At 44.2% G+C, this 25028-nt stretch overlaps 1 protein-coding gene across 2 annotated transcripts in view; it reads left to right on the top strand.

Moving 5' to 3' along the window:
* TBX15 (T-box transcription factor 15) overlaps window positions 1-20307 on the top strand; it is a 92888-nt gene extending 72581 nt beyond the window's left edge. For both annotated transcript variants that reach the window (XM_032098675.1, XM_032098674.1), the window contains exons 7-8: window positions 4453-4550; window positions 17946-20307. In XM_032098675.1, coding sequence (XP_031954566.1) covers window positions 4453-4550; window positions 17946-18730 — 883 coding nt within the window. In that variant the 3' untranslated portion in view covers window positions 18731-20307. The remainder of the gene's footprint in view (window positions 1-4452; window positions 4551-17945) is intronic.
* The last annotated feature ends 4721 nt before the right edge of the window (window positions 20308-25028 follow it).

Raw genomic sequence — 25028 nt, 5'->3', positions numbered from 1 at the left:
TTGCAGCCTTCCCCTTTATTTCCTTATGACTGTGGTCTGCCTTCATCAGTGCAAGGGACTGCTAAGACCCCGCTGCTCTGGGGACATGCCATCATGATGTAACTGCCTGTATCCTTACGGGGGAGAAATCTTTTCCCAGATCCTTTCTTGGATCTCTTTCAGTTATTTTCATGAGTGTCTCTCTCCAGTCCTTACTGCCCCAGTCTTTGAGCTGGGAGAAGGAGCAGTGAGGTAGTTCAGAGGGAAGCATGGAAACAGCTCAGCAGCTTGCAGATGTTCAGCAGTCTTTGAGCACTCAAACCATGTTAAGCAGCAGTGTCCAGCAACCCAGCTATTAGCCTTGTTGGACTGGGGAGGTAGCCTGTGTTCAAAGGCCAAGTCTTTGTTCCCATTTATTAGAGATTCCCTCTACCCAATTTTTGGGCCTTCTTCACTTTTTGCAAAAGCACATAAAGTATCTGTAGAAATGCAACAAGAGAAGTTCCCGATGTTGAAAGAGAAGTTTCCTGGTGGTGAAAGGATACCCACATAATGTATGAATGAGGCAGATTATTACTCGGTTGCTTTCCTGAACTTCAAGAGATCAAGAAACCAGTTTTTGACATATGGAGCTCAGCTAGCCAAATGTTTGGGTAGTGAGGGTGCAGGTTTAATGCCACAGAGACTATTTTTGGAGACCGGGTAAAGTTCATCTGACAGTGCGATGCTTGCAGGAGCTCCGAGGAAGCCAGAAGGGACAACAGTCAGGAAACTCAATGGGGTGATGGAAGAAAAAACCCCTAGGATGAAGGAAAAAACAGCACTTTCCTTTCAGATGTGGGCAGCTGAGCTGAATAATAATTGTTTGTGTTAGAAATGCCCTTTGAGCTTTTGTCTAGGATAAGAGAGCCAGGAGGGCACTTGGAGCCAATAGTTTGGCTTCCCCAGCAAACAATGAAATGACATCCTGAATCCTATGTGCAGTGGGAATGGCAAGATCAGCCATATGGGATGGATTATGGAGGTGCACAGATAGCTCATTTCATTTTTCAGACAATGGAACTGTTTCATTTATTGCCTATTATTAAAACTTTATAGCACTAAAAATAAAAGAATGAATGAAAAAGAGAGAGCAAATTTTGGATACCTTTAAAAGGACTGACCTTATTAAAAATTGCTGGCAGTGAGACCTCTTCTGATACTTTTTTTTTTTTACTTCCTTCATAAAGATGGTGTGAGAGGGAAGGGTTTATGGCCTGATAGATAGTTTGAAGTTAATTTTTCAGTGCAGTTCTTTGGAAGAGAAAGTAGATGCCACATGGATAATGTTCAGCACACTTGGTATCAGCAACCCTCAGCAAAGGCCCTCCAAATTTCCTGACTTTTCAGAAACACTGAAAACAATTATTTTTTTGTCAGCATTTATTATTGTCCCAAACTGCCTCTTCATTGGCCAGGTGGGGATTCTTTTCCTTGTTAGAGGTTGGAACACACACACAGAATAGCACTCCAGTATTTCTGCTGACTAGAGAGCACACCAATGTCACAAACTGCTACGGGAGAGACGGTTATTAGAGTTGATGGGGATTAAACCTCTTGATTCCCACCCCATCACCTCAACATTTTATTTCAAAAGTAGGAATACATTGCAGACAGAAGAAAGGCTGGGGATAGGGTTGTAAAATCAGTACACAAAGGTTGTGTGCCTTTTCACCAAGAGCTGGTTTTTAGCGTGAATGCATGTTTTTCTTCTGCAAGACTCCATGCATGGTGTGGTAGGTGCCTAGCAGGTTAGCATATGAAGCTGCTGTCTCGTGGATCTAGTCTGATGCCTGGAAGGATGTGTAAATTCAGTAAGGATGTGTTCTGCTTAGATGCTATTTCAAGAATGCCCACAGCATTTTTTCTGCATGGAGAAAAAGAGCTCCAAATACCAGAAACCAAAGATTAAAAAAAAAAAAGAAACCCACAAATTAATGGGGAAAACAGGTTGGTCTAGTATATAGAGGCTTAAATTTGTGCATAGGAGAAGTGGACATAACTTTGAGCTCTGTCACCCACATGCTCAGAGAGGATGTTTTATACACATGTTCAACATACGCATACTTGTGGGGAGTAAAGGACTCACATTTGGGGCAGGAAGAGCCTGCTGTGGAGTTTGACATCCTTTCTTCAGGTTCCTGTGATGCCACACTGCCCTCAGCATTGCAGGGCAAGGCCACACTGTTGCTGCCAGCAGTCACGGAGTGGAAAGGGAAGGGTGACAGGAGCTGTGTTCACAGCAAGGGGGCTGTTGTAGAACTGCTCCCCTGGAGCAGGAGGAGGTAGGTCCCTGTTGGTGTTGACTTCTTTCCTTTCCCTAACATACAGGGCAGGAATAGAGCAGCTTTACGAGCTGCTCTGGCACTCTCAGTGCTGCCATTTACCCTCTATCAGCTCACAGTCAAGTCCAACCCTTGAAAGCAGTATATTATTCCTGATATACTGTTTTATTGCTTCTTTTTATTATATCCTGGCTACTCTATTTTTTCCTTTTCTTTTGGAAGTAGAAATTATATGGTACCTGTGAGAACTGTATTGATACAGGGGAAAGTGGTAGATGGAAAACAAGAAACTTTGAATCGTGAGTCAATTGCTGAGCTGCTGATGATGTAGGCTCCAGGGAGAGGCAGGGGTAATAGCTTTAATCTGCTTTTAGTGTCTCCATGAGCTACCTCCCATTAGGGATTGGTTTTTATTGGAAGGGCATTCTGAGACCAGAGCTAGAAGCCCGATGCTGGTGCAGAGTTGGGTTGTGTACCTGGGGATCTAAGGACTGAGCCAGACTGTGGTCTGCTGCTTTCAGTGAGCTGGCCTCCCTGCTTCCCCACACAATCCTGTGGCAGACACAGAGCAGCTGGATTAGCACAGCTGGAACTTTCAGTCTGCATTTCTGATATATTACGTGGTTCTAATCATCAAGGCAGGTCCTTTCAACAGCAGGTCTGGTTGCATTGCAACTTGCTCAGGTCATTTTATGCCCCCTGGATATACAGTACCAGAAAGTCTTCCCTGCACTGGGGATCATTTCATGAGGCTGCGCAAAAGGTACCGTTCTCTTCCTGGCTCTGTGTGTCGAGAAGCAGATGGAGTCTGAACATGTGTGACTTTCACACACAGGGAGCAGAGGAAATCCTGGGGGTGGTACTGGTAGTCGAAGGGCAGCTTTTGCACACAGAGCCCAGCTTAGCAGATGGGTTCAAATTCTGCCCTGCCTTGTTGCCTCTGAGCTCCATGAGCTGGCAGAGGCCACTGTATTAACCAAATAGTTTTGTTGTAATGTGCTCAGCACTAGTGTGAGACTGCTATGCAGAGATGTCTTCTGTTTCTGCTTCTAACAGCTTAACAGCTAATAAACACCATGCAACAACCTCTCTTCTAAACCTCCTCTTAAAATACAGAGTTTGGTTTGCCAACTCCAATGTATTTAAAGCATCCAAGCTTCCGGGGAGACTTTGGAAAGTTAACTGAGTGAGTGGAGGCACGTGCAGAAAGACATTTTCAGAAGCAAAAGGCAGCTGCGGTGTCAGCTCAGCATCTGATGAGAGGCTCTGGGGATGTTGAGCCTTTTGCATTGAAAGGGGATATGTTCTCACACTTGATGAAGAATCTCTACTGGTATTCAGTCAGTGCAAGGGCTATAACCTACTGTGGGAAAAGAGGCAGGGGAAGGCAAGGAATGGGGAAGAGAGCAGTGTGCAGCTTCTACTGATGAGAACTTCTCCTGGGAAGAAACTCCCATAATACACCTACGTCCTCACTGAGCCCGTGGCGCTAAGAGACTTCCAGCAGACCCCAGACTGTCAAGAAGAAAAATTCTCACTCAATTTTTGGCTTTTTTTCTTTGATAAGTCTTTGTAGTGAGTTAGGGACTCAAGGCAGATATACCGTTGATCTTTTAGAAAGAGCATCTTATGCATTTCTAGTCAAAGTCCAAAACCAAGAAGATTCCCTTTTTGATGGCCTCTTGTAGCACTTCGGAACAGTGTCCAGAACTGTGAAGTGGCAGGGAAAGGTAATTCACAAAATCTCTCTGATTCCGTAGTCTGAATCCCAGACAAAATCCTTTGTTTGCATGACAGCTTATATCCAAAAAGTGTGGAGGGCCACTCAATGGTAAATTGAGATGCCTTGAGGAGCTGACAGTCATGTGTCCCCTGCAAAGTAGGCAGAAGGCTTGAGATTCTTGCTAGAAGGGAAAAAGGCATTGAGAGACTGCTAGGAGCTTTTGAAATCCCAGGCTGGGGAAATTTCATTTTACTCTCGTGGTCAGCACCTGTATGGGAAGGCTCACTTGAGGAATTCACAGTTGCCAAGGTGACCTTCCGGTGGCCACTGCCAGCCTGCCAAGCAAGGTCAGAGCCTTCTTTCCTCAGTCCCTGTATCCCCAGCTGATTGATATTATTCACTCCTTGTTTTCTTTCCTTTGCACAGGACGGGGCTGGAGGCCATCATGGAGACCTACGCCTTCTGGAGGCCCCCAGTGCGCACTCTCACCTTTGAAGATTTCACTACCATGCAGAAGCAGCAAGGTGAGCAAGCAAAGGGATTGCAAAGAGCTGTAGGAAGAGAAGGAGAAGAGGGCATAAGAGCAGCAATGCACTTTTCTGTGTGTCCAGTGGCTGGAATGGGGATGTCACACACATTGTTGAGCTCTTGGCTGAAGGTCACAGAGCAGAGAGGGGGATGGAAACGGTGAACAGGCCATGCCTTATGATGGCAATGGAACCACTTGGGCTCCCTGGTCTCCCTACAGCTAGAGTCCTAAGAGCTAGAAGGAGAAGCAGGAAGGATTGTAGGGTTGGGCAACCCAGGCCAAGTACACAGCTTGAGTTAAATGTGAAGAGAGCACAGAAAGACTGAGGAAATGCTCAACCCTATCAGACTTGTTGTTCTTTATCTACAGTTTACATTTGTCATTTGTATGGAAACACATGGGGAACAGGGTGGGTGTCCTCTGGAAGCTTTAGGAGACCAAGAATGTGTCTCCCTTTGGGGTCATGCTGCCTTGCCAAAGACACTTTCTGCCAGTAAGAATCTGGGAGGAATTATTGGATTGGCCAAGTGTTATCCACTTGTTCATGCTCCGTCTTTTCATAGCTTCTGCCCTTTACATATCTCATTTGTTAAGTAGGGCTTTCATCTCTAGTTTCAGGCCATGTTGCTATTTTGCTTTTTGCAGGGGTAGGTCTTCCCCATTCAGTTTAGTGCAGCTATTTCTGGTTAAAAACACAGTGATCACTGAGAAAGAGATATCAAGGCAGCAGCCTGATACTTTTTTTATTCCAACGTACATGCAAGAAAAGAAATAATTCAAAATGGTGTTCAAATGTGACACCAGTGAGGTTAAACAATCAAAACCAAGTGTCTGCCCTATGTAGCAGATTCTCTAGCCTCTCACATTCAAGCTTGACATCATCCCCAAAATCCCTCCAGATCTTTAATCCACCAGGGGATGGTATGTTCTCCTCCAGATGCAGGGAAGCAGCCATGGCTGTTGGGGTTGCCCATCACTGAGGCAGAATCAGAAGGGTGTCCAGCACAGGAATCTCTCCTTGCTTGCTGACTGTCCCCCATGCCAGTTCCACATGCAACACCCCAGGGCCCAGGTCACCTGCTAAATAATTTTTCTGATGGCACAGCACAGGAGTAGGACAGAGCACACTCCAGCCATCTCTGTTAGACTCCCCATGCATGGTCTTCACATGACCACCCAACTCTTCTTGAATAGCACAGCATGGGGCAGGAGAGATTTTGCAGAAGCTCATGGGCTTGTGTCGAGGAGCACTTGTGGTGGGGCATGTGGTCAGAGATGGGTTAAAGCAGGCATTTAGAAATGTTTTCATCACCCATCTAAATAGAAACATAACAGCCTCTCCTCCTGGTCACAGTCGCTGAAGCCGCCTCTCCCCAGTATCTCACCCCTATTCGGGCTCACCCGCCTCCCTCCCCTCAGTTATCAGATAACATCCTAGTGGCAACTCCAACTACTGCTTACGTGGTAAGGTAATACTAGGAAAGGAAAATATTTAATGTATTTTTAGCTTGTTATAATATAGTTCGGCAGCTGAAAAACCAGGAAGCAAGCCAGTACCCTGTAACCAGAAGGCCCTGTGCAGACCACCACCACTGCACCACAGACAATAAAGCCTAGGGCAGCCCTTAACTGAAGTTGTGTTCACAGGTTGATCTCAAAACCTAATAACTCATTACAAAAAAGGGCTTGAGCTCTGCATTTGGCCACGTGAAATGATCTCAAGATAATAAATCAGAAATATTCCAACCCTCATAGTGCTCATTTCTCCAGTAGTTGCTGTAAAAAGCTGACCCCTGGTCTCAAAAATAGGTGCAAAGCCAAGGTACAAACACACTCTATTTTAATTTCTGGCTGCTGGGACAGCCCCCAAAGGCCAGGACAAATATGCTGGTATGGAGTCCTCGGAATTGCCAGCAGATAGAGCAAAAACTGCTGAGATGGCTTTAAGCCACATGTGATTCTTCCCTCCAAATGTAAGACAACCAGGATATATCATGTGCACAACTCTTCATCTCCTTGCTGTCAAGCGCATGAACTGGGTGACAGGTGAGTAAATCACTGCTGTTTAAGAGCTGACATCAGCATAAACTATTGCACCTCAGATCCTCTGAGATTTTACATGGATGTGACTTGCCCCAGAGTTTCCTCTTCTCCCCCATCTGGAGCTTCAGTGCTCTGAGCTGCATGGTATTATCTCATACCCTTGTAGATTTATGAATAAGAAACTTTCAGGGTTAAATTTCAATAAACTGATACTTTAATTCTAGATCCCACTGTGTTCTCCAAAGCTGGGTGAATATGTGACATTTCTGAATAAACATTTGAGGAAATGCAAGGTTTCCTCTTATCCCCTGAAATGTTTGTTGGGAAATTGCATGGGGGCTACAGGAGACTTTAGGGAGTAGATTTGTCCACTGCAGCTAAAGAGGAGTGAGTTCTTACTGCAGAGAGACAAGATGAGGGCAGCAAGAGTGGCCATATGCCTAGGATTGATGAGGACCAAGCCATGGTTCTTCAGCCTGTGAGGAGGGAAAGAATAGATAATAGTATTAAAATAAGATGCTGTCTGTGGTGATAGGAAAAAATACAGTAGGTTCCAGCTACATGAAGTTTAAGGATGTGCTGGAACAATTTCCCCATAGGAACTGTGGAATTCAGTTTTGATTTTCTAGAGACGGATCCATCCTACTGTAATAGGAAAAGTTATGTTTTCTGGGGCAAGAGCTTGGGGCATCAGCAGCATAAATATGGTGTCTTCCTTGCTTTCAAGGTAAATTTTTCTGTGCTATGGATTTCTACAGATCTTTAACTTTTCTTTTGTCACTTAGTAATTTTTTCATGAAATAAAAATGCCATCTCCCTTTTCCAAAATGGTTTTGTCCAACAAAAAATTATTTGGCTAGGTTAGAGATTTGACTTTTAAAAATAACTGTATAGGTGTGGTGATTTTCTGGAGAGCGTTTAATTTATTGCCACATGTACCAGTTTGGAAAAGTTAGTGTGTATTGTGAAATGAGTAGCTGACGGATCTCAAAGCTGATGACTACAAATGCACCAGCCAGTGAGGACAATCCCAGTATTACTGGTTCCAGTATTAATTAGTTAATACTAATTTATAAAGAGCTAAATGAATTAGTGCATTTCCTAAGAGGTACAAATCCCAAAAATACTGCAAAGTGGGGACAAAAGTAGCAAGGGCTACTTTTGGGATTGCTTGGTAACCTGCAAGCAGGCAAACATGCTTCATTCAAGAGACTTTAATTTTTCTGCTCTAACTAAATGTTTATCCCTTTTTGTGGGGTGTTAAGAACTAAGGAAAAGTTTCCCCTCATCCACCTTCTTCATATATTTAATTGTTTTACAGGTTTTTATCTCCCTCTTCTGTGCCTCTTGAAGTGAATAGCACCAATCGTTTAATTTCTATTTTAGTGGGAACTTTTCCAGCTTCTTAGTTGCTTCTTTAAACACAAGCCTGCATGGAGTATTCCAGACACATCCACACGATACAATTATCTAAAGATATTACAATTTTTTCCACATTATCCTTTCTGCCATTCAACCTACATCCTAGCGCCTTACTCATTTGTTTGGCCCAAGCTTTATGTGGAGCAGGGGCCACAGTGACACACCAAAATCGATACTTGGTGTGCTGGATGCAGCTGTTTCACGCAGGGATTGAATAACTTTTAATCTGCACAATGATAGGTTTCAGCTGCCATGTAAACTGGAGAGTCTGATGTCGCACCCAGTCGCAGATGCCTGGTGCAGCTGAATCTTGTGGTCCATGAGCTTTAGTCTCACGTGTTGCCATTAAAGGACAGCGCATCAGCAAGTCCCTGCAGGTTTGTGACCTGAGTGGTCACCATGTTGTCCTACCAAGGGAAAGAACATGCTGCTTTAGTTAGTGAAATCCCCTGAACTGAGACCAAAACCTCTCTTTTGGAGCACAGAATCCAAAAGTATCTGCAGCTTCACAAGAGTGAACACCATGGTGGACACAATCACAGCAGATCTGCAGCCAGTTTTGAGAGAAAGAAGTCCCCCCTCCCCTGAAAAAACCTTTGCACAAAATGCTCAGAAAATGGCAGTTCAGGAGCAGCTGACCTTCCAGAGAACGGTATCACCCATGCTACAGCCTACCTACTACTAGCAAGAAAGGGGGCTTGGGATTATTAAATGCACATGGCAATGAGATGTGCGGGAAGCCAAGAATCTATTAAAGTCTTTAATTGGAATATATTTTCAAAACTTAGATTGAACCTCATCCAGATTCTCATTATTAAAATATTTGTGGCTCAGTTTCTTGATTTTAAAAGGGAACATAAAAAAAAAAAAAAGAAGGGAAAAAAGAAAATCAGAGTTCCAGTAACTCTGCATTATGTCACTAAGAGTAAAAAGAACTATTGCTGGCTCCTATGTGGTATCCAGTTTCCCACAGGATATTGTGATGAGTGGATCACTATCAGTGACTAAGTTTTGCAAGGACGTAGAGACTAAAAAGGTACTGGGGCAATATTAGAAGAGTGATCAGTATCTAATCCTTTCTGCAAAAGCTGATGACTTATCAAAAAGTGAAATCAAAGGTACCCTGGCAGTTGGTAGGAAGAAGTGCCTCCTAAGCAGAATTTCAGGACCAATATGAGAGTGACATGATATGATCTATCCATAGGCTTGCAGCACATAAAAATTCATTTTGTCATTAAATGAGTGTTTTGACAGATGCATAGCAAATCTGCAAGAATCAAACATCTTAAACTTTATTGGTGAACTCTCAAGGCAGCTTTCCTTTCAAATGGGCTCTTTTCTTGAATAAGCGTTTTGCCGGGAACTTCACCAAAGGATAGATCCAGTAGATTCAATCCCTTCTCTATCAACTTGAGCATCTTCATTGATCTTGGGCTGGAGGTAGAGTCCACCTCTTCGAGAGTCTGCAAAAGTGGTGTTAATGGCTCTTGAGATTAGCATTGAAAATTGTCTAAAAGGGTACTGGAGGGAAAGAGGGGTGTGTTCCTCCCTCGTAAAACGGTTGGTGCTATCTCTAGAGCAGCTTGCATGTACAAACTGACTGAGTACAGGTCCTACTGTCTCCTTCCAAGAGGGGAATATCTCAACCCTGCAGTCATGTGTCAACAAGGATACGCACAAAAGGCTCCCTCTCCTCCGTGTGGAAGAGATTCAAGCATCTCATTTACTGCTGGAAAGGAATAATGTTTTCTTGTAGTAACGATGTTTCCAGACAGACCCTAAGTCTGCATGGGCTATCAGCAGATGCAAGACAGATACCCCAAGCTGAGGTGTTGCTGCTTTTCCAGCTTCTCTGTCAGTAAACATTACCCTTTCTGGGCAAGCGTCACCTCTGTCTTGCCAAAGTTTGTCTGTACTGCCTGTAACTCATTCGGTATAATACTCTTTCCCCATGGGGGTGTGCTCAGAGAGCTGCCCTGATTGCACCCATATGAAAACAAAATCCTGAACACACAAGTGTGTACTGGTGTCAAGCAGAAGGAAGACTGAGCCCTCCAGAATTTCATCTGAAGGCATCACAGGAAGAAAGAAGTAAATAAATATTAAGATCCTTTTGGTTTTATCTGAGATCCTAGATCCCAAAACTAGTGTCTCCCAAAGGAGTGGAGCTGCTTATGCCAAGGGAGGTTGAACCACCTACAACTTCATCTGATTGGCCCCTTGCCTCCCAAAGGCAGCCATCAGTTCTGTCACCAATGCTACCAGGATAATCTGGATGCTGCTTCCCTTTCTAAATCAATTGTGTACAGTCTAGGCTATTGGCAGAGGTCAGATAGCTGGGTGTGGACTCAATTATCTGCTTGATTCTTTTGACCTTGAAGAGGAGATTGGAAACAGAGCAGTTGTTGCCAGAGTTATTGGGATCAAGTGCTGGTTTCTGCTGCATACTTCAAATGGCTCGTAGATTGCCTCATTTAAACAAAGCACCAGGGAACAAGCTGTTCCAGCTTCTTCTAGGTTGAGCTGCAGAAAGTTTTTCTTTAGAGAAGGGACGTTTTTGGTGCTTCACTGAAAAATTAAAATACCCTCCCAGATGTGACACAAGAAGCTGGAAGTCAAAGTCTGTGCCACTTCCTCACGACCTAAAAGGAGCCTGAAGTGCTTTGTTGCTCAGGAGAGGTGTTTACCCTGAGTTCTAGTGATTGAAGCCTAAGTCTCTGTTACCTGATGAGTGGTGATCAGATTTCGCATGAATAACTGGAGGTGGGCAATGACACTTTGAAGATTTGCACAGTTTCCTCAGAGCAGCACATTATTTTGTTATGAATAGAAAATTACATGTTCCTTGAATTTGCCACAGTACTTTGACGTTTTTCCTCAGCTGTCTTGTCTCAGCTCTGGATATGGGTGGGAATGGAAATCACATGTCCTGAATCGCACTTTTTGTCCACATTACAAGAAAGGGTTGCTTTTTACCATTATGTCTTGAAAATATTTTATCTTTGAGGGTGACCGAGGCAAGTTTTATCTCTAACTTTCTGACTGCTCAGTTTGCATTGCAGAAATTTGTAAGAGGTAAAGGGAAGTAAAGTATTTTTCTGAGCTGTTCTAGATCTACCATTAATTCCAGTGATTCTTGTAATTTGAGGCAAACGTATTAAAAAAGTCCTTCTCTGTAATTTGCTAACCTTAACCAAAATTTCCTTTCATTCCTCACTTTTGTGCCATACAGTACATACTTTCCCCGTTAAACCTATTGCTGTAATTATCTTTTTTTTTTTTTTATGTGCTCTGTGAGCTGTATCCCAAAGAACTACAAAGCACTCTTTATGTTTCCTCTACAACCCAGCAACTTGGCACACAGTAGGTTCTGAGTCTCATCTGGGCCTTTTAAAGATTTTACCAGTGGATTCATAATTTGATAATTGGCCAAGGGCTCTAGAGAGAAAAAAAGGCAGCTACACTCCGTGAAGACAGAAATGGCTCTCATTCCCACAAAAGTGGGAAGTTTTCATTCCTAAAAACAGGGAAGGATTGAAGAGAGAGGGTCCAGCATGTCACAGACCAAGTGGCCCTGCTCTTTCTTGGTGAGAAGACAACAGGCATCAAAGACATTTAGTTTTCCAAGGAGGTAAAGAGGGAACTCAGAGGAGTAGCAATGGTGATGAAGAATCTTTTAGTCCTTCTGAAGGTTTTAGGTTTGAGTTTTGGAAAGCTAGGAATGGGAGCAGAGACCTTGAGCTGCCAATTATACTTGCAAGGAAAACGTTGCCATGATAGGTAAGAGCAGGAGTGACACCTGATATTGTGGCATTTAGATGTCTGTAGGCATCAAGCAGGACTGAGGCATGTGCTGCTTGAAGCAGAAATGGATCCAGGTTTGTGCTATGCCTGGCTCCAAAAGGACATGAGATCAGATAATTACAGTGGCACACTCTGGCCTCGTAATCTATCAGTCAGGCAATCTGCACAAACCCTCCCTCCTGACCTCATTACTCCCTCAGGTTCCCATCCTTGGGCAATTAACAAATTTAATTTTTGCTCTGCAGCCAAGGGTGAAGGAAGGCAGAGAGTAAATTTCGTGTGCCATACTTACTGTGCATGTGTGTGCAAGTGAACAGAATAGGAATAGGATTTACCTTTTTGTTCAAATTTGTTTTCCTGCATGCATGCCATTACATTTATTTACTGTTGTGTCCGAGGATAGAACACTGCAAAACACTGGGAAGAGTTGCTCTTTCCTGTGCTTTAGAAAGACCCTGTACATATGCATTCAAGACTGTAGAATCCTCACAAAACCCAGACTTTTCAGAAATGCCTTGGAGTACATCTGCATGGACAGGCTCCTCTGTGCTCCTTTCTGGCCAGACACATGCCAGCTCCTGGCCAGCTCCATTTGGAAAGCTGGAGAGTTGCATTATCATGGCTCTGTGCCCAAGTGAATATAAACTGCCTCTCAGGAGGGCTTATTTACTCAAGTTAAGTGCCAGGAGGAGAGCTATGAGCCAGGTGAATGACTAGAGGCCACAGTCCCTTTCTCCTGCACCTTCAGGTGCTTGGACACCTGCCTATCACATGATGAAGATGCCAACATCTCAGGCAGGTGTCAGAGGAGGGGCTGTGGCTCCTCCAGGAGGTGGATAGGTGAGGTTGTGCACCTATCAATGCAAGCATCTGGCTTTTGAGTTAGTCCTGTTCACATATGGAGGTGGAAGGAGATGGCTTGGCTGAGGCTGTGGGCTGGACACTGTCCTGTGGGCTCAGCACAGCCTCCAGGCTGTGGACTGGCCATGCTGACCCTGCAGTTCGTGTCTGGCCACAAGATAAACTAGCTTGTAGGTGGGTGTGGGCTAAGCTCTCTAAAAAGCACTTGCACTCAAAGAATAACTTTGTGCTGCCTGACCCATCAAAATGTAAAATCTTAAGACAAACCACCTTGCTGCTCCCATCCTTGTTAGAAAGTAAGGCACAAGCTCCGAGGACACGCAGCCACATCTCTTTGCAATGTGACAATGAATACCAGGCCATCCCTGTCTGAGACCAGCCATGCTGAGAACTGCAGGTTGTGACCAAGTGCCCAGACTGCTCTAGAGTTTTTGTCTGTCTGATGAGATCCTGCCATTGCACAGGGTATGGCATTCATGTTCAGGTAACTTGTGCTGACAGCAGCTCTGCACTAAGCAAGGACTTCAGGGACCGAAAGGTTTGTACGGAGGCACTGCAGGTGATGGTAGCATCCGATGCCTGGAAACATTGGCAAGGAAAATATGCTGCAGTGGAGTCCAAAGTTTGATTTATGTGCACCTTTCAGATAAAGGAGGTTGGGATAAGTTGTGGGTCAAGTGAATAGTATGGTGTCATTCGTAAAAGAGATCCCAGAAAATTTTCCATGCACAATTCCTTCAGACTCCCTTGGCACTGACGCTCTCCCCACTATCTTGCTGTTGCCAGAAAGCTCCTTTGGCTAATGCTGGCTGCTGGAAGATGTGTTTTCCATCTACACTGCAGTGTTAGAAGTTCTCTACGTGACCTGCCTTCTGTGGAAGAGGTCCCTGTAGCACTTCAGATGCCCTGTCATGCTGAATGCTTCAAGAATACTCCAAACCCCTCATTTTAAGGCACATTTAAGGCATGTATGACTATGGATGTTTGGGCTGCAGTTTGCCCTGAAATTGTCCATAACACAAGCTCAGTCTAGGTTAAAGCAAAAGCAAGGGTCTGTTGAGAACATACAGGAAGATGGCACCATTACTGAGGCTTGGATGGACACACGAGACAGGAAGGAAATACCAGTCGTAAGCTACTTCAGATGATATTTTAATGGCAGTTCTTGTTGATACCCAGAGGAAAAGCTGGAGTTTCTTCCCTAAGCCTTGTGGGCCTGTATCTGACACTGGTGCACAGACAGCATTTCTATTCGGTGTCACAAGAGGAAACGCTGGCAAGAAGAGGAAGGTTTGCCTTTACATCCCACCCTCTCCACATGGTCTCCCTGTCTTCCACCATGATTTCCTTCTTCTTTTTCTGTACTTCTCAGACCCAGTTTGCAAATTTTGACTTCTCTTGCACTTGATCATTCTCCAGTTCCCCTCATTGAAAATGCTTCTGTCCTTTTGATAAGGTCAACTTAGTTATCACTTGTATGCCCAGAGAACAAGCTCCTTTCAGGTTGACAGCATTGCTTGGCTAAACCCTGGACAGAATAGCAGGACACTGTGAGGACAGACACTTTCTCCTGCCATGTGGGGCAGGGTTCAGACACAAAGGAGGGGCCTTTGAAGTTCTGAACCGTCTATTTTATACGAATGTGACCTGATCACCACACATAGGTGGGACCAATGTCTGCAGAGCCAAAAAATGATCTTCTGGAGGCCAGTCAAAATAGTAATTAATCACTCTGGAATCGTGGTAAGTGTGGAGGTGAGAGATACTGTGACATTACTGGTAAATGCTTTTGGTGTTGGCAACTATTCCCACAGGAAACAGTGTGTAGAGAAAAGGAACAGAGGAGAATTATTGAGGGATTCATTTTATTCTTGCTTAAATGTGGTTTCAGTTGACTTAAACCAGACCTAAACATAGTTCTGTGTATCAGTTTAACTAGATTGGTTTGTATCCATGCCTTCCATTAAAATGACACACACATCTGTGTATCCAAGACTGTGGTATGGTGTGGATATATTTGCTGGGCTTGCTGCCATCTCTAGGGGTACTTGGCTGACTTTGTAACAGCTATACACCAAGTTACAACTTCATGTAAGTCCAGGCTGTGTACGGCCCATACTTAGGGCTGCTAGCAAAGATGGCTAAGAAATATCCTTCAGAGCAGAGCGGAGCTGGTCCAAAGAGGATGAGCTGAGACAGGCCTTGCTTTGTACTATTTCCTGTTCTACTTAAAGGTGTAAACACTGTTTTGCAAATGATCAGGAACTTCCTGCTTCTGCAATAGGCTCTGTTGCAGCAAAAGTGTGGTGTGTCCTGTGCTTGTGATTGGTGTTAGTAGCAAAGCATTCTTGGAAGATAATTGTCAAGTTTGCCATTTGCTCCCGTTGATGGGTCTCTTACCTCCTCATCATTTTGAAGTTAACAGAGAAAAAGAAAAATCTTTTTTACTTTGTTTCCTCACTTCTGTGTTGTCACTTCAGGGTTTTCCTGTTGGCCTGCAAATAGGGATTATTCAAAGCAGAATCACTCAGACCCTCTTTGGGAGTGACCTGAAATGTGCAATTCTCAGTGTTGGAACCATTAAGGAATCCTTGAAATTGCTAATATGCAATCTCTACTTTTACTCTGTGTAGCCAAAGCCTCTTATGATTGAGGTAACTGGTGTGTGCACTTTTCTCCTCCTGAGTTTTTAAAGGTTAACTATGGGTAAAGGAAGACTGAAATGAAGACACTGCATTTAATAATTTATTCTACATATTTTATTTCAAGCAGATCATTAAATACTCATACATATATACATACCCATTTTTACTTATTCTCCAGACGCTGTCAGCAAGTGAGTCACTTTCTGCAGTTTGTTCATTAAATGCATGGTGTAAAGAGTCAAAAGCAGGTTTCCTGTGGGTTAAATACATCTCACTTTGTGCTGTATTTGTTTTGTGGTTATTTGACCTCCGTATTTTGGGCTTGGATAACTAGAAGATGATACATGAATTCACCTGTCTGCCTGCGCTCCCCATTACATGTTGTGCTCTCTCTATCAAGGGCTAACAGAAAAATGGGTGTCTGTAGTTGTGTACCTCAGTTCAATCTCACCTTTATCAGCAATTTCAACTAAAACAGGCTGCAATTGAGCTACTCGTGTAGAGGCTGACCTTCCCTTCTGCTGACCCTACTGTAGTATTGACAACCTGTAAAAGAGAGACAGGGGGAAAGGCTGGAGAAGGTACCATCTTAACTTACCACAGCCAAAACAGCCTGAGGTTGTCTGTCAGAGGCCTTAAATGAACCAGAGAAGTGTAGCCTTTAAAATAAATGCTAAATTAGAAATTTACGCAGCAAGCCTTTGAACTCTGGAGATAAAATATGTGAGCAAGTTTGAGCATTTCAGTATTGTTGAGAAGTGAATGCAGAGGGTCCATGACGGCATTTGAAATTCAATTTCTCTCATTTACTTTAATGGAGATTTGATGCAATATTTCTCTTTTATGCTTCTGAATGACTGACAAAAAGAGTCAGTGGCTCAGCAATAACTGATAAGCATTCCTCCCCATGGCTGGTAATGGGAATGACTGCTTTGACTTAGCAACATAAAAATTTGCCTTTTGTTAGTGTTGCCTAGGTAAACAGCAATCACTTCAGGCTATGCTTACCCAATGCTGCTTTTCTTCTTTTTTTTGGAATCTGGGTTCAAAAAAATTTTTAATTAAAAAATCACAAATATTATTAATGTCTCAAGGTTACATTTTCACTGCCCATTCTGTTTCATCCTAGATGTGTCAGAAGGAGTCAGATATAATCTCACTTTCATTCTCACCACCATATACTGACACAGAACCTGTTTCCTAGTGCATCTCCTAACCACTAGCATCACCTATTCTCTTTTCATCACGCAACACTTCATTAAGTTCCTCCAGTTTTTTTGCAGCTGACCTAGACTGACCTCAAAATCCTGCTGGATTTTTGTCCATAAGGCGATACAAGAAAAAGCTGTCCCTTGTTTTTGATTCTCAGTGTGCAATCTCTGCCTTGGTGAATTTCACCTGCCCACTCTAACACCATCTTTTCAAGTCCCTTTGCTTCTCATGTGTAATCTTCTACCTTGTTGGAAATGCTGCCTCCCAGTTCCTCTGGGTCTGTTTATTCTCTGGTCAAATTTCTTCACCAGCACTTCTTCCATCCTTTTACAAGAGTCTCGAGTGTAGGTTGCCCTAATGCAGAAAGGGAATCTCATACAAAGAGAATAATCAAATGAAAATAAAAGATTTCACATCAGAACACTGAATTCCCTTATGCACAAAACTGATTTTCCTGGTTGTTCAAGGAAGCTTCCTCTGATTCAGACTGTTGCCTATAAATAATCTCAAGCTCAAAATTGTGCCATCATCTTCTTCATATCACTTACTTTCAGTTTGCTACCATTCTTGGTAGTATTACACAGTATTATTTTCCCAGGTCAGAACATGTGAGCATCCCTGCTGTGAAGAACGGTCAATTACATCATTCATAGGATAAATACTGTATAATGCATTGATACTACTGACATGCATATATCAGTATTTTGTTAACACCAGTGGTACAACATATGGAATCCCTTTTAAATTTTAAGCACAGGATTGAAAATCCTGACACATCCCCTTTCTGCACTCTCTGGAGCAGGATATAGCTTGAAACTGTGTCCCTTCACTTTAGCGTTACTTCTGGCTTGAATCAGCCCCGCGGCACCGTGAGCCAGCTGACAAAAAATGCTGAATGGTGCATAAGTCCAACATGCTCTCAGCCACTTCCTACCACGAGCCCCTGAGCAGATGATAAAGCATGTTTGCGGTGGGACCATACAGTTCACTGACTGGTGGTCTTCCTGCAGACCAGGAAGAGGAGAAACTACCTTTTTTCCCCTAAAAAAGGACTAGGCAAAGATGCCTGGAAATGGCAGATCTCTTGACTCATGGAGCAGTGCTTCCTTGCAGCTTTTCCCAATGCCTTGGGTTACTCTGTGGCAGGCGTGCTTCCCTCTCCCATTTTAAAAAGGAATAAAACTTCTGTTGAAAAACAAAGTTGTAAGGAAAAAAAAAAGAAAGAAAGACCAAGGGATGCTATTAATAAAGTGAGGGCCCTTGCCAAGAAAGGCTGAGTTTTCCAGCGGCCATTTTACCACCCTTGCCTCTTTATTAAACTAAGCTGTTTTTCAGTGAGACCATCTCATTATGCAGATGTGGTTCTGGGTGCTGAACATCCTCCCATGTGTTTTGTTTTGCAGGAGGCAGCACAGGGACCTCCCCGACCACCTCCAGCACAGGGACCCCATCACCATCCGCTTCTTCTCACCTTCTCTCTCCATCCTGCTCTCCTCCAGCCTTCCATCTGGCCCCCAACACTTTCAATGTTGGCTGCCGGGAGAGTCAGCTTTGCAACCTCAACCTGTCTGATTATCCTCCGTGTGCCAGAAGCAACATGGCAGCACTGCAGAGCTACCCAGGGCTGAGCGACGGGGGCTACAACCGGCTGCAGAGCAGCACTGCCTCTGCCTCGCAGCCCTCCGAAACCTTCATGCCTCAGAGGACTCCCTCCTTGATCTCAGGAATGCCGGCTCCTTCCTCCCTGCCCAGCAACAGCAAGATGGAGGCATACAGTGGCCAGCTGGGATCTTTCCCCAGCTCCCAGTTTCAGTATGTCATGCAAGCAGGCAACCCTGCCTCCACCTCCTCCTCTTCACACATGTTTGGTGGTGGCCACATGCAGCAGAGCTCCTACAACGCCTTCTCCCTGCACAATCCCTACAATCTTTATGGATACAATTTCCCTGCTTCCCCCAGGCTGGCGGCAAGCCCAGAGAAACTCACCACCTCCCAAAGCACTTTACTCTGCTCTTCCCCATCCAGTGGGGCCTTTGGAGAGAGGCAATACCTTTCCACAGGGATGGATCACGGCATGCACATGATCAGCCCTCCCTCCAGCAACCAGCAGACGGCCGCCGCCTGTGACAACAGACAGTACGGAGCGGTTCAGGGCTCCTCCTCACAGATGTCTGTGCACATGGTCTAACAAGCCATGCCTCTCCTTGGCACTGAAGGCAGCCGGACCTTCATTGTTCCCAGGGGTGAACCCATCCCAGTACCCTTTTGCCTTCAAACTTATAGTGGAACTAGTATTGTAATGATAAAAAAGAACATAAGCCATCTAGGTGTGTGCCCCAGAACCTTCTGGAGAGCCTCGACTGACAGCCATGGCAGCTTGTTGTAGCCCAAGGCCTCCAGATTGGCATGGAGCATCTACTTTTTCTGGACATTGCAGAGAAGAGGGCATGACTTTAATGAGAAGCTGGAGAGAAGCAGCTGAATTTACTGTTTAAGCTTTAACTTTAAGCAGTGTGAGCTTTCGGCGTGGAGGGACCCATTCCCTGTGCTGTCTCCCAGAGGTGCTGAAGAAGGGCAGTCTCCCAGGGCTTCATCCTCTGAAGCTGCGCTGTGCATGGCTCTAAAGCCCTCCCCCTTCCCAGACCGTCCTCACTGCTGGAGTGGCTCAGCCCATTTCTGCAAGCGGCAAGGCCTGTGTGGCCTTCTTCCACTGTAGCACAGGAATGGCGCTGCTGGGCCGGAGCTTCTTCCAAAGAGGTTTCTGCATTTTCACCATGGCTCTGCCCAACTGGCTGTTGCTTTATGAAGGTCGAGCTCACCAGCATCCAACCTGCAGATGGAGATGGGAATGAGAGGAGAGAGAAAAGTTTTAGCTCACTAATGAGCCTCAGACAGAAATGGGGAGGGAACTTTGGAAAGATGAATGGGGGGAGGGGGCTCAGCTCCTGTCGACTTGACTGGAAGTAATGCAGTGAAACCGAACGGATGACAGCCTTGGTCGGGAATGTGTGTGTCCCACAGCACTCATCCCAGTGGGAAGAAACTGTCCAGACTGAGCACATGGGGAAGAGCAATGAAAAAAGAGAGCTCTACAAGAGTGCAGCTGACCTTGCATGCGAGAGTTGCCGTAGAAAACCATTAGCATTTCAGACACAGTGAGGTTGAGTATTTGCCAACCTTCCACCTGCCACATGGTCTCTGTTTAACCAAATAGATCATTACCTTTTAACATCTTTATTTTCTGGGGTTTTTTTTTCCTTGTTCTTTTTTTTCCTTTTTTCTCTTCAAATCCTTTAAAAATAAGAAAACAATTGTAGCTTGGTGCAAGCTATGCATTTAAGTTGTGTGAAAATGCAAATACCAAGTAACAGAATACAGATATTATTGAGAGTTGTTGTGAGGTGTTGTAGATAAATGTATTTATATGCCTAGTGGGGTATTCAATATTATGAATATAAAAGAGGGCAATAAAAATGGTATGTAAAATATGTATGAAGAAAAAGCTGTATAAAGATTTGCCCTATGGACGGAACTCTGTTTCTAAGTGCCAAGCACAGAAAGCGCTAAATAAATCTTTGCAATTGTTCCCTCTGTGTTCTTCTCTGTCTGTGAGGCTTCCTCAGTGGTTTTCTAGAGACAGACATTTTCAAAATACTGTCACATGTGTTTGCACAATAGAGGGGGTGAAGACTCGGTGCTAGATTGTGAAGTCCAGGCAATATTGCAATAAAAATAAAAATTCTGTCAAGAAATTTAAAAAATTGAGTCCTTGGAATTTGTAAGTTGCCTTCTTCACAGGAAGTGTATCTTAAAAACAGCTGGAGTTGTTATTTTGATTATTGTAGAAGCTCTTCAGAATAAATTTTCACAGTCAATACAGTCAACAACACTTAAAAATAGCAATATAATTTATTTCTCATTTTAAAATAATTTTAAAATGTCATTTGGGGGTATGTGTCAGTTTTTTATTTGCACTGTATTTCTAATATGAGACTGAGACATTAAAACTGAAAGCTGTGGGGAAGCTGAAGTCCCCTCAAACCTGGGTGAAAGTTACGGCTGCAGAGTTTACAGCTTTCCTTGTGTCAATAAACTTTTTTTTCCCCTGAATTGAAAAAGCACCAGAAAGGTAGAAAGACCTTTAAAGATCAATTCTGCAAGAATTTCTTTATTTTTGTTTTTACAAGGGAAGATAAATATACTAATGTCATTCCCAGTTCTATGCCTAGTCTGTCTGACTGTATTCTGGCTTTTACTGTGTCTAGCCTTGGATGCTGCTGAAAAGGGTAAGGGGGATTATGGATGGGGACAATCTTCACCTTGTTGTCTTTTGTTTACCCCTAATAATGAATTATTGGTTTAATCTTGAACAGGAGGTTTTAGAGCCTTTCTAAAATGCTTTCAAAATCTTTCAGAAATGCCCTTCAATCTGTGCTTTGATGTTTGCTTTTGGGTTTAATTCCATTTTATGGCAACAATTTCTACAGGTTAATAGTATGTTGTGTGAACCAGTATTTCCTTCTGCTGGCTCTTTGCATTAGATTGCTCTTTCTTATTTAATCAATTTAATTCTTTGTCAGTGGGTCTGTATTTCAGCTAGAAGAAGAGACTCAGCAAAATCAAAATCATTCTCTGTATCAAAATACAGGTTTCTAATCTGGATTAAACAAAACAAAACAAAACAATTATCGTTGGAAACAGTTGCCCAAAAAAGCAAAACATATGTAGGGCACAACCTTCAATATTAGTGTGACTGGTATCTTAGTCTCCATGCATTTTAGTAGGAATCCTTGGGTAAGAGCTTTGGAATGGTCACCCAGACTCTTCAGCAGTGTGATCCTTCAAGTTATTGAGTACTTTGTCCCTGATCCAACAATATTCTTCAGAAAATCTTACTGTATTAGTATGAATTGAAGTTGCTTTTGGTATGAAGCATATTGACCCCTGGGTGAGCTTTCATGGACTGTATTTATAGACATATTTATTTAACTCTTAGGGGGCACATATATAAAATGAGAGAGATTAGTTAGCAAGTTAGTAGTTATTCCTTAGTGGTTTTTTGCTGCAGGGTCAGAGTAGTCAGCATCAAAACTGAAAAAAATAGGAAAAAATCTGAGTCTCCCCTGTTCCAAGATGTAGTTATAAGTACACAAACAGTACTGTGTGAAAGTTACACTGACAGTTTATGAGGATTAAAAACAAGCTAATACTGAAATCGACAAAAAATATTCTACTTTTCCTTGGCAGTCACTGTGCAAACTGAAAGCAGAGCAGTGTGTGGAGAGCAGTATCAGAAAACACAGGACAAACTTGCTAAAATTTGTAAATATTTAGTGTTCATTTAGAGGCACAAGGGTAACACTCCCCTGAGCAGACAACCTGCTTAAGGCCTGACACCACCCCAGAAAGACGAGGTGAGCCTTGAATTTGAAGTGGACCCAGGTGTGACAGGGGGTGTGTACAGCACACTGTACAGCAGTGGCTCTTCTCCCCCTGCCACCCACGTACAGACACAAGGCCCTGAGCCATTTGCCACTTGTCGCTGGGGCTTCCCAGAGAGGTGATGGCCACAGACAATGTGAGAGAGGCACCAGGATCACTGGGAGATCCACCAGGGTCCAGCTGGCCTGGTGGGCAGGCTGGGTTGCAGAACACACAGCAGCCACCCCTGGCAGACTCCCTTTCCTTGGGTGACTGCCCTAACCACAGGCCTTGAGAGCCCTCCTGGCATAGTCCCACTCTCATCCAGGAGCCCTTTGATGGCTCATTTGCAAAATATGTGTGTGTGGGTGGCAGAGGCAGCAGTGCTGTAGTGCTGTAGTTCCTCTCTCCCTCCCTTCCTTCCTTCCTTCCTTCCTTCCTTCCTTCCTTCCTTCCTTCCTTCCTTCCTTCCTTCCTTCCTTCCTTCCTTCCTTCCTTCCTTCCTTCCTTCCTTCCTTCCTTCCTTCCTTCCGAATTCCTTCCTTCCGAATTCCTTCCTTCCTTCCGAATTCCTTCCGAATTCCTTCCTTCCGAATTCCTTCCTTCCTTCCTTCCGAATTCCTTCCGAATTCCTTCCGAATTCCTTCCGAATTCCTTCCTTCCTTCCGAATTCCTTCCGAATTCCTTCCTTCCTTCCTTCCTTCCTTCCTTCCTTCCTTCCTTCCTTCCTTCCTTCCTTCCGAATTCCTTCCGAATTCCTTCCTTCCTTCCTTCCGAATTCCTTCCTTCCTTCCTTCCGAATTCCTTCCTTCCGAATTCCTTCCTTCCTTCCGAATTCCTTCCTTCCTTCCTTCCTTCCTTCCTTCCTTCCTTCCTTCCTTCCTTCCGAATTCCTTCCTTCCGAATTCCTTCCTTCCTTCCGAATTCCTTCCTTCCTTCCTTCCTTCCTTCCTTCCTTCCTTCCTTCCTTCCTTCCTTCCTTCCTTCCGAATTCCTTCCTTCCGAATTCCTTCCGAATTCCTTCCGAATTCCTTCCTTCCTTCCGAATTCCTTCCGAATTCCTTCCTTCCGAATTCCTTCCTTCCTTCCGAATTCCTTCCGAATTCCTTCCGAATTCCTTCCTTCCTTCCGAATTCCTTCCTTCCGAATTCCTTCCGAATTCCTTCCGAATTCCTTCCTTCCGAATTCCTTCCTTCCTTCCGAATTCCTTCCTTCCGAATTCCTTCCTTCCTTCCTTCCAAATTCCTTCCTTCCGAATTCCTTCCGAATTCCTTCCAAATTCCTTCCTTCCGAATTCCTTCCTTCCTTCCGAATTCCTTCCGAATTCCTTCCTTCCGAATTCCTTCCTTCCTTCCTTCCTTCCGAATTCCTTCCTTCCGAATTCCTTCCTTCCTTCCTTCCGAATTCCTTCCTTCCGAATTCCTTCCTTCCTTCCGAATTCCTTCCTTCCGAATTCCTTCCTTCCGAATTCCTTCCTTCCTTCCTTCCGAATTCCTTCCTTCCGAATTCCTTCCTTCCGAATTCCTTCCTTCCTTCCGAATTCCTTCCTTCCTTCCGAATTCCTTCCTTCCGAATTCCTTCCTTCCTTCCGAATTCCTTCCTTCCTTCCGAATTCCTTCCGAATTCCTTCCTTCCGAATTCCTTCCTTCCGAATTCCTTCCGAATTCCTTCCGAATTCCTTCCTTCCGAATTCTTTCCTTCCGAATTCCTTCCTTCCTTCCGAATTCCTTCCTTCCGAATTCCTTCCGAATTCCTTCCTTCCGAATTCCTTCCTTCCTTCCGAATTCCTTCCGAATTCCTTCCTTCCTTCCTTCCTTCCTTCCTTCCTTCCTTCCTTCCTTCCTTCCTTCCTTCCTTCCTTCCTTCCTTCCTTCCGAATTCCTTCCGAATTCCTTCCGAATTCCTTCCTTCCTTCCGAATTCCTTCCTTCCGAATTCCTTCCTTCCGAATTCCTTCCTTCCTTCCTTCCGAATTCCTTCCTTCCGAATTCCTTCCTTCCTTCCGAATTCCTTCCTTCCGAATTCCTTCCTTCCTTCCTTCCTTCCGAATGCCTTCCTTCCGAATTCCTTCCTTCCTTCCGAATTCCTTCCTTCCTTCCGAATTCCTTCCTTCCGAATTCCTTCCGAATTCCTTCCTTCCTTCCTTCCTTCCTTCCTTCCGAATTCCTTCCGAATTCCTTCCGAATTCCTTCCGAATTCCTTCCTTCCTTCCGAATTCCTTCCGAATTCCTTCCGAATTCCTTCCTTCCGAATTCCTTCCTTCCGAATTCCTTCCTTCCGAATTCCTTCCTTCCTTCCGAATTCCTTCCTTCCTTCCTTCCGAATTCCTTCCTTCCGAATTCCTTCCTTCCTTCCTTCCGAATTCCTTCCTTCCTTCCTTCCTTCCGAATTCCTTCCTTCCGAATTCCTTCCTTCCGAATTCCTTCCTTCCGAATTCCTTCCTTCCTTCCTTCCTTCCTTCCTTCCTTCCTTCCGAATTCCTTCCTTCCTTCCGAATTCCTTCCGAATTCCTTCCTTCCTTCCTTCCTTCCTTCCGAATTCCTTCCGAATTCCTTCCGAATTCCTTCCGAATTCCTTCCTTCCTTCCGAATTCCTTCCTTCCGAATTCCTTCCTTCCTTCCTTCCTTCCTTCCTTCCTTCCTTCCTTCCTTCCTTCCTTCCTTCCTTCCTTCCTTCCGAATTCCTTCCGAATTCCTTCCGAATTCCTTCCTTCCGAATTCCTTCCTTCCTTCCTTCCTTCCTTCCTTCCGAATTCCTTCCTTCCTTCCGAATTCCTTCCTTCCGAATTCCTTCCTTCCGAATTCCTTCCTTCCTTCCTTCCTTCCTTCCTTCCTTCCTTCCTTCCTTCCTTCCTTCCGAATTCCTTCCTTCCGAATTCCTTCCGAATTCCTTCCGAATTCCTTCCTTCCTTCCGAATTCCTTCCGAATTCCTTCCTTCCGAATTCCTTCCTTCCGAATTCCTTCCGAATTCCTTCCTTCCTTCCGAATTCCTTCCTTCCGAATTCCTTCCGAATTCCTTCCTTCCGAATTCCTTCCTTCCTTCCTTTCCTACTTTACCATGAACAT

The sequence above is a fragment of the Corvus moneduloides genome, chromosome 2, assembly GCF_009650955.1.
Source record: "Corvus moneduloides isolate bCorMon1 chromosome 2, bCorMon1.pri, whole genome shotgun sequence".
NCBI lineage: Eukaryota > Metazoa > Chordata > Aves > Passeriformes > Corvidae > Corvus > Corvus moneduloides.
This window is presented reverse-complemented; position numbering and strand designations above follow the sequence as displayed.